The following is a 10,247-nucleotide window of genomic DNA, read 5'->3' as shown; positions in this document are numbered from 1 at the left end:
AAAGCATGTTACAGAGCAGAGAGCTGAGAATGCTCAGGTGTGTGTACCTGTCCTTCCATCCTGTATGTTTTTGTTTCAGGTGTTTTTCAGGTGCAGAATATTATTATTTCATCCACACAGTGAAGGAAGCAGGTCAGAGTGGATGATGGTGTGAAGATCTGGTGACTCCAGGCAGCAGAGGAGGCTGCTGTTGATTTTAAATCCGCTTTAATGCAGGAAGTGTTTCTACCTGCAGTCTGCATCTGATGTGAGTCTGATTCCTGCAGAGATGCTCGTCCTCACAACAGCTACTTCACAAAGTCTGATCTCACCTCCAAGGCTCCGACGTTTTACCCCAAACGTCCTGGTTCGGAGACGACCAGCAGATTTATGGCGCCGCGACCCGGCCCGTTCATCAGTGAACTCTGTCTGTGTTTCACATCAGGGCCTGTGAGCGACAGCCCAACATGTCTGAGTAATGCTAGCTTCCTGCCCCGAGCGCACCTGAACGCAGCGTCCTCCTACCTGCCACTGTGTGCTGCACCAGCAGATTTACTGCCCTGAGTTACGACCCCGCTGTCTGACGAGCGTCTGGTCGGGTTCTGTCCTCCAGAACTCCGTCCAGGTTTCAGATTCTGGAGCTGAAGTTGGTCCTCTGACTGGTTTCTGCCTAACAGCTGATTGTCTGTGTTTCCAGCCACGCCGCCGGCTACGACAGCGACCCCAGCACGCCCATGGTGTACAGCTGCAGCACCCAGTACCGGATCCACACGCACGGCGTCTTCAGGGGCATCCAGGTAGGCGTCGCCACGGTAACCGATGCTGCTCAGGAGGAGCTAAAGCGCCACCTCCGGTTAGTTCATGTCCTGGTGAGTCGAGTGATGCAGATCCTCAGCTGAACGAAGAAGTTCTACCAGAGAGACGCTACGAACCGGATCATGATAAAAACATGAAAATCTGGCAGCAAAGGTGACGAGAAATAAAAAGAATTATGGTTAAAAAACAGCAAATATCTGTAGAATGATGACGTATGAGGCAGATTTAAATAAAACTCAGTGTGACCTGTAGATCAGATGTTCATTCAATTTAAATGACTTTATTCATCTTCTTTTCTTTTAAATAACATGTCTGTAAAATAATTCTATTTTTGGCAAATAGTGTGATTTTAGGGCCAAAAGTTTTCAAGAAAAATAAATTAATTACCAACTATAAGATACTGAGGATGAAGGTTGAAGCAGTTAAAATAGGATTCATTATTTTTCATCCTTAAAGTACATCATCATCATCATCATCATCATTGTTTGTTGTTTTAAAATAAGAGCAAATATCTGTATGATAATAATAATGATATATTAGCAGACTTAAATCAGCAGATTTTTAAATATCATTTTCATTATCTGTAATTTATTCCTTAAAGTACTTTTTTCTTCTTTTTTATTTTTAAATATAACAACACATGTCTGTAAAATACTTCCAGTTTTGACAAATAGTGTGATTTTAGTTACTTTTATTTTAATTAAAGTTAAATTAGGGAGTTATAATATTGTTTTTTAAATAACAGGAAATATCTGTAGAATAATTAATATCAAGCAGATTTAAAGAAACCTCAGTGTTAGCTGTAGATGTACAGATTCGTCATGTGGACATTGTGAGCTGTCCTGAAGGACTTTTTTCTTTAAAAAAACAAAAACAGAAATCTGTTTTAAAAACAAACAAACAAACAAACAATAAATCTGTTTAAAAAAACAAAAAACATTTTTTGGCTAATAGTGTGATTTTACAGCCAAACGTTGCAAAGAAAAATAAATTAATTACCAATTATGATCATAAAAATACACTGAGGATGGAGGTTGAAGCAGTTCGAATATTATTTATTATTTTTTCATCCTTAAAGTACATCATTATTGTTGTTTTGTGAAATAGTAAAAATGATAATTTTGTCTTATTTAAATTAGAATATTTTAATTTTACAGTCAAACTTTGTAAAATAATGAAAATACAGATTTTTATTGTGGTTTAAATGTGAGTTAATATTTCAACAAGACTAAATATTTGGACACCTGCAGCCTCGTGAAGCTTCAGATGAACCACCAGCAGGTTTTCATGATCAGCAGATAATCAATCGATGACTTTGATTTGATTAGAGAACTAATCGTCTGATCATCCTGGGAGACCTTCACACCTGAAGGCTGATGATTAAACTCGTTTGTTCGTCTGTGGAGTCGTTTAGTGGAGGTGACACCTGATTGGTGCAGAGAAAAGTCACATGATGCATCAGACGCCTGGTGAACAGAGACAGATGTGGCTTTAGGTGAGAGAGCGTCCTCCTCGTGCTCCGCTCTGGTTCTGGAGGTCCAGACGTGTTTCTTTCTGCTCGGCGTCTCAGAATCGAGCCACGGAGACTCGACGTGAACGCTGACATGTAGCAGAGACACGGAGGCCTTCACGTGTGCTCCCACTCCTCTTTCCACAAACGCATTAGCAGGTTGCTCTGGGTGAAGTTTCCATACGAGCATCAGCACGTTAATAAATCATTAGATTTTAATTATGGTCTGTCAGCGGCTCTAAAGGACACGGAGCAGGAGATTCTCCAGACCCGCTCAGCCTCCACTTTTTTTCCTTTTCCCCCTCGGAGGCCTGCTTCATTACTCACCGGTCCTCCTTCTTCAGGGTCAGAACAAAAGATTAAACAATAGCTCAGCCTTTTAAAGTGTAATTTAAGAGCTGCTAACGGTGGAGGACTGGACACGCTGTGGAGCTGCAGCGATCGCAGGACGCCGGGCCAAAGCAAACAGTGGACGGCGAGGAATCTCATCAAACACTGAGTCTATCAGGAATCACAGATAATGACATCACTGCTATGGAGGAAGTGTTGATTCTAATTAAAACCATTATTATTATGACTCAAGACGCACAGCTGGGAGAGTTCCTGCTAAATGTACGGAGTCCCAAAGGGCTCAATATGGATTTAATAAATAATCACACAAACATGCTGCAAAAATTAAATAAGCAGAACAACAATAATAATAATATATAAAACACTGAAATACAGCTCATGGTTTGTGTTATTTAGTCAGAATTATTTCATTAGTTAAAACATTTTATTTACATTTTGTGTTTTACGCTTAATTTCACGTCAGTTTTCATAAAATCGCTTTAAGAAAGATTGAAATTAAACTCAACATGTATGCTCTTGTAATCATAAATATTTCTATAAACAATTAGTTTCATTTGCATATTTAGCTAATTTCCTTTTACATCGTGTCGCCTTTTATGAAGTTACTACTTTGTACGGAATCCCAAAGTGCCCAAAATTAACTAAATTAAATAATCACACACGTACGTTGCGTAATGTAGAATAATTAAGGGAATGAATAAAATCCAGCTCAGTGTTTATGTTATTTAATCCGAATTATTTCTGTAGTTGAAGAGTTTTCTTTGCGTATTTCTCGTTTTATCAAGTTGCTACTTTTGTACGGAATCCCAAAGCGCCCAATGTTAACAAAATTAAATAGTCACTCAAACACGTTGTCTAAATTACATAAATAAGACATTTTATATGGAATCTTTAAGAAAACAGCAGTTTATTTATGTTATTAACTATAGCGTGAGCTAGCCTACAAGAGCTAGCTAGCTAATCATACCATAAAATACAAATAACTGTTTCATAAAAATGGAGGTTGGATTTAGATGATTTCCTGAATCATTTCTCCATGTTTTAGTTGACTTCTGTACTTTACACATTTATTCATACGTGAAGTAATTTCAAAGCGTCAGCAAGCCTAAATATGCTACCTACCTAGCAGGCTAGCATGCTACCTACCTAGAGGGCTAAACATGCTACCTACCTAGTGAGCTAACATGCTACCTACCTAGCGGGCTAAACATGCTACCTACCTAGCAGGCTAACGAGCTATGCTAACAAGCTATGCTACGGGGCTGTGAGTTTAGATTATTAGAGTATTACTCAGAGTTAAACAGTTGTAGCAGCTGCAGTTTGTTAATTCTGTTTTTTTTAATCTAAAACCTCAAGAAACTCCCACCTGTGACTTTACCGTAGTTAAACAATCGCACGACAAACTAAAAGTAATATTCATTAAAAATGAGGCTCGATTTTAAATATTTGTTGTATTACCTCAGTTATTTATTACACATGTATTCATACGAGTGATCATTTTATAGTGTTTTTTATTAAAGTTTGACCACTTTAGGCCTCCGTACAGTAGCTTTAGATTGATGAAATGTTCTGTCTCTGCTGTTCATCTCAGAACTTCTAGCATCTTATTCTGCACCTCGACTTATTAGTTCATCAATAAATAACAGGTTTTATTTCCAGTCCAGATGTAAATCTGCATCACATTAGATCTCTTTTAAAGGATTTTTAAAATTCTTTTTGCACTTTAACGTGTTTTCTTGTTGCTCTTCTGTATGTGAAGCTCCTCCAATGCTCCAGAAACACAGTTTATTATTATTATGAATGCTGATGAAGTTCATCGTTAGTTAAAACTCGTTAGCTCTGCGTATCAGCTGCCTTCAGACGTTTAAGTCGTGGACGCTGCAGCGACCTCCACAGCGCCTCTAATGTTCCTGTAATCGCTGCTAACGGCGCTAATTGCAGCAGCGCTGACCTCCGAGTCTCGCAGGTCCTCCTGCTAAACGCCGAGGAAATGAAGAACAGATGTGTGCAGGAGGACGGAAAGAGAAAGTGACAGAAAGACGTTGAGACGTTGTGGACGAAGGTTAATGCACCGAACAGGAACAGTAAACCTGAGGACCGTCTGAGGATCGGGTCTGGGTTCATTCTGTGAAGGAAGTTTGGTGGTTTTCTGGTATTTTTATGTACGTTTGTTTTAATTTCATGACTTTTTGTGACCGTTTGTCTATTTGTCGACCCTTTAGAGATGTCCTGTGTCTTTTTGTTGTTGTTTAATTTGTGTTTCTGTCTTTTTCTGGTCATTTACGCCTTTTCGTGGCCATTTGTTGTCTGTCTGTGCTCATTTTATGTCATCTGGTTGTTATTTTTATGTCCTTTTTTGGTCATTTGTGTCATCTATGTACGTTTTAAGTCTTATTTTTTCACTCTGGTGCCGTTCTTGCTCTTTTTCTGTCTTTTTTTTGGACAATTTTTGGTCTTTCGTTGTAATTTTGTGTGTTTTTGTGGTCATTTACATTTTTATGTGGTTATTTTATGGTTTTTGGGGTCATTTTTCAACCATTTGTAGACGATTTGTGTCCTTTGGGGTCATTTAGTTTCACTTTTGTGCTAATTTTTTGTCTTTTGTTGTAGTTTTATATGTTTCTGGGGCCGTTTAGTCTTTTTCTTGTCATGTTTTTTGGCCATTCGTGTCATTTCTGGATCCTTTCAGGTCTTTGTGTGGATATTTCTCCTCCTTTGTGTACTTCCTGCCCTCCAGGCCAGTGTTTGTGAGCGCTGTGTCTAGGAGGCGTGACTAACGGTCCCCGTGGGCTGCAGTCAGTCTGGGGTCGCGCTGCTGCTAATTCCCATCTAATGAATATACGAGCGCTTCATTACCGACGTCCCAGACGGAACACGCTCTTATTTACACCCAGGACAGAGCGAGCCGCCCGTCTTCTTAATCACATTTCCGTTGTCGATGTGCAGGCGGCGCTCTGTGTGGTGACTCAGCGTGTGGTTTGTCTCGTGCAGGATGTGCGTCGGGTTCCCAGCATCGCTCCGGCCATCGTGCGGTCGGAGAGCAGCGAGAAGCGTCCGTTCATGTGCGCCTACCCGGGATGCAACAAGCGCTACTTCAAGCTGTCCCACCTGCAGATGCACAGCCGCAAACACACAGGTGAGCACAGGCACGCTGTAACGTCTCTGTTCTGCTGCCAGGAAGTCCTCTGAGTGTTTGAAGTGAGTCTCCAGTCGACTCTGATGCAGAACAAACGTCCCGGTAGAGGTCTGGTTTGTCCTGAACCAAGCCGTCCACACGCTGATGCATTTAAGGCTGATACTGGGCCGAAGCTGATCAGAACAAACAGAACATCCTGAAAGCTAAACGCTGATGCTGACTCAAACCTCTCGATCAGGCTGATGTCAGGATCTGCACAACAACGTTAAAGCAACAAAAAATAACATTTGTCAACTGAGAACTTTACGTTTTGGATTTTTAAAGACAAAGAAAACCAAACATGTGGCAGCACCATTAGGTCAGTGCATGAAGAATCCACCAGGTCCTCCTCACAGCCCGCTGCTGCTTTCATTTACAGTAACTCCAACATCTAATGAAGACGTTTAGAATTAAAGCTTCATACTCTGAAAACATCTCAGTGTTGAGAATGACGCCGATAACTGGGAATCTTCTCTGATGGAACCATTGAAACATGGATCTTTGTCACAAATGAACATTTATGCATTTTGGTTCTTTCATAGATTTACTGAAGGTCTTCTGGAGATAAGATCAAACCTGCTGGGTCATAAATAAACACACAGCAACTTAAATGATCAGTGTTGGAGATGATGAAAGTCATGTTGGTCAAATTCTCTGAGCTTCATGGCCTCTGAACCAGTCAGAAGGTCACCTGGATCCATTTCAGAGCAGCTTCAGATCCAGAACCATCAGTGTGTCAGCATAAAGTTCATGGTCCAGTTGTGTTACTGCCACCATCAGGAAGGAAACACAAACTAGCAGCTGCTGCTGAGAGACGACTGGTCAGGATGGTCAAGAGTCAACCAGGAACCAGCAGGAAGCAGCTCTGGATGGACCAGAAGCTGCTGGAACACAGCTGTCAGTGTCCACAGGGTCTGACATCAACATGAGCTGAGAGGCTGATGGAGAAGGAAGTTCTTCCTCTAGAAGCAGAACCTTAAAGCTCCACTGAAGTCTGCTGCTGGTCACATGGACAAAGAAAAGGCCTTCTGGAGGAAAGTTCTGGTCAGATGGAATCAACACTGAGCAGAACCATGTCTGGAGGAGAGAAGGTGAGGCCTTCAACCCCAAGAACACCAAACCTACCATCAAGCATGGAGGTGGCAGCATCATGCTCTGGTTCTGTTCTGCTGTAGATGGACCAATGAAGAAGGAGGATCACCTCCATGTTGTTCAGGAGAACCTGAAACCATCAGCAGAAGGTTGATCTTGGACACAGTTGGATGTTCCAACCAGACAATGAGCCCAAACACACATCAAAGTGGTGAAGAAATGGTTCCATCAGGCTGGAATGAAGGTTCTAGACTGGTCTCCCCAAAGTCCTGACTGGAACCATCCAGAACCTGTGGACTGATGAAGGAACAAGTCTGAGTCAGAAAGACGACGAGTTTAGTTGAACTGCAGTGGTTCTGTCCAGAGGAGTCAGAGATGGACCAGAAGCTGGTGGACGGAACCAGAAGAACCCGACTGAGGAGAACATGGACGTCTAACCAGATGTTAGTATTGATGTATGAATATTTATGACCCAGCAGGTTTCGTCATATCTCCAGAAGATGTTTAATAAATCTATGAAAGAACCAAAATGCATAAAGTTCAGAGTTTTAGGAATCACTGGAAACCTGACTGATGATGACGGTCTTTACAGGCAGACGTAAACTTTCCTCCACGTCTTCCGTCTTCAGGGTTAAACTGTGTTCACGTTTCCTCCTCCAGGGGAGAAGCCCTACCAGTGTGAGTTCCCCGACTGTGGACGGAGGTTCTCGCGCTCCGACCAGCTGAAGCGACACCAGAGGAGGCACACAGGTCTGAACCGCTCAGTCTGACTTCACATCCTTCAGCCTCTTCCCTCCTTCTGCTGTTTGCATGACACCTGATGTGTATTCCATCAATGCAGTCTTGTTGTGTAGCGTCCAGCTGAGCGGCCTCAGATGAAGCGTCTTGCTGCTGGCCGGCTGTGGAACGGCTTCTCCTCAAGCCTCTGCTCTACTGTATCTCTCTATCTCCCCGTGTGTGTGTGCGTGACGCTGAACATGTGTGTGTTCTGTGTGATCTCGGCCCGGTTGTGTGCGCATGCTCACTGTACATGTGTTTAGGGGTTAAACCGTTCGAATGCGAGACGTGTCAGAGAAAGTTCTCGCGGTCTGACCACCTTAAGACTCACACACGGACTCATACAGGTAAAACAAGTGCGTAAACTTTTTTTTTCCCATTTCTTCTTCACCCATGTTGATGTTTGTGTGACGCTGCAGCGGGTCCAGTCGGTTCCCTTCAGCTCAGAGTTCACTGGTTTGTTGTTTATTGAACACAGTGGTCCTCCCATGTGGTCGTAGCCTCACATGAAGGACGGACAGAACAGCTGGAATAAGAGGAAACTGGCAAAAGTAATAATAAATAAAAATGTAACGAAAATCAGGGCGTTGCTTTTGAGTTGTGGTTCAACAGAAATAGTAAATGTAGTATTCTGGCCCACTGCTCATCAGCAAAGGGCTCTAATTGGTCCAGGACAGTTTTTTGTTTGTTTGTTTTGATCTTTATTCTTTTTAACCACAACTCAACAGCAACGTCTTGTTTCACTAAATTATAATTTAACACATTTTTATTTATTATTTCTTTTTTCAGTTTCTACTTATCTGAGTGTGAGTTTTGCCGTTCCTTTAGTGGACGGAGGTGAATAAATCTGAGGACGCCTGCAGCTGCAGCAGCAGACAGCAGCACCATCCGTCTGATTTGTCCACATTTCAGCATCAAACTACAACTATTTCACAAAAACTAAGTTCTGTCAAATAGTTTGGCTGAATTTTAAGAATTTTCTGTTTTCAGAGCTGCGAATTTTTGTGTTTTCAGCCTAAATTTTACATTTTAAAGGTTGAATATCTCCAGAAATGAAACTCCTACAGCCATGAAGTCTGGTGAGGACTCACACAGACCAGTGTCCCGCAGATTTAAACCATTAACTGGTTCCAGCAGAGGCAGAATTCTTCATTATTGGCTCTTGAAAATGTTGTTTTTTCAAACAAGGGTGGTTTTGTGGCCCCAGAAAGTTCCTGTCAATGCATTTATATGGATGTTTTTAGTGACATTTCACCAAAGATGGCTTCAAACTTTCCCAGAAAATAAGATAAACATGGACCAAAATGATTCAAAACTGGCCAAAATGACAATATGAAGAATAGTTTGCCCTGAAAAATGGGAAAAGGTGCTGAATGTGTAAACTAGGCTGGTACTGCGGCCCTAAAACGTTTCTCTAAGTGTATATAAATGGATGGATCCATGTTTCCTTCTACAAAATACAGGCTTTAGTGATATTTCACCAACGATGGATTGAATCTAGTCCCAATGACTCAACCTCGGTTCCAGTTTTCTCCATTTCAACTCAAAGATTCCTCAAAAGTTTCCAAAACAGACCTTAAACTGTCAAATTAACAAAAATAACACCTACAAAATCTAAAATGATCTCATTACGGCTGGTTCTGTGTCTCCATAAAGTTCCTGTCAGTGTCTATCTATGGATGGATCCATGGTTCTACTAGAACCCAGTCTCTGGTCACATCTCACCACCTGTTGAGGCTCTAACATCAGCAGAACCTGATGTGGTGAAGTTGGACCAGACCAGGTTCTGGTTTTTGTTATCATGACTTGAAATCTGTCCAAAGTTAGTAAAGGTTAGCCCAGTACGGTGAGGGTTCCTTCCTCATTTGTTCCCGTAAAGTCCAGGACAGACTTTAAAATCCTTCTCAGAGCACTGAGAGGTTTTGTTTCTGGAGGTACTGAACCCAACAGTGACTCTCCAGGTTGTATCCATGGTGATGGGATGATGGATGGGATTTAGCTCCCAAATCATTGTGCAGCGTCTGATTTCCTGAACTCTGAGTGAAGCGACACCGACGGACTCGTTTGTTAGTCGTTATGAGCTAATTAAACAGCATACAGTTCCATTTGTATTGTTATTGTTATCAATTATTGCCACCAGTTCAGTGTTCGACATGTGAGCCCAGAATCCTAACACCTGTTCCTCCTCCTCCTCCTCCTCCTCCTCCTCCCGTCGTCTCTCAGGTGAGAAGCCGTTCAACTGCCGGTGGCCCAACTGCCAGAAGAAGTTCGCCCGAAGCGACGAGCTGGTGCGACACCACAACATGCACCAGAGGAACCTGAGCAAGCTGCAGCTGTCCGTCTGACCCGGCCTGGGCCACACCCGGGTTACACCTGGGCCACACCCGGGTTATACCTGGGCTACACCTGGGTTATACCTGGGCCACACCCGGGTTACACCTGGGCTACACCTGGGTTATACCTGGGCCACACCCGGGTTACACCTGGGCTACACCTGGGTTATACCTGGGCCACACCTGGGTTATACCTGGGCTACACCCGGGTTAT

At 42.5% G+C, this 10,247-nt stretch overlaps 1 protein-coding gene across 1 annotated transcript in view; it reads left to right on the top strand.

Moving 5' to 3' along the window:
• The window catches only part of wt1a (WT1 transcription factor a), a 37,398-nt gene extending 27,353 nt beyond the window's left edge, over positions 1-10,045 (top strand). The window contains exons 5-9 of the mRNA XM_008297987.1: positions 677-776; positions 5,648-5,792; positions 7,584-7,673; positions 7,964-8,056; positions 9,924-10,045. Of these exons, the coding sequence (XP_008296209.1) occupies positions 677-776; positions 5,648-5,792; positions 7,584-7,673; positions 7,964-8,056; positions 9,924-10,045 (550 nt within the window). The remainder of the gene's footprint in view (positions 1-676; positions 777-5,647; positions 5,793-7,583; positions 7,674-7,963; positions 8,057-9,923) is intronic.
• Positions 10,046-10,247: the final 202 nt, after the last annotated feature.

Source organism: Stegastes partitus, unplaced genomic scaffold (genome assembly GCF_000690725.1).
Source record: "Stegastes partitus isolate 25-593 unplaced genomic scaffold, Stegastes_partitus-1.0.2 Scaffold1267, whole genome shotgun sequence".
Classification (NCBI taxonomy): domain Eukaryota; kingdom Metazoa; phylum Chordata; class Actinopteri; family Pomacentridae; genus Stegastes; species Stegastes partitus.
The sequence above is the reverse complement of the archived record's forward strand: the minus strand, read 5'-3'. Positions and strand labels throughout refer to the sequence as shown.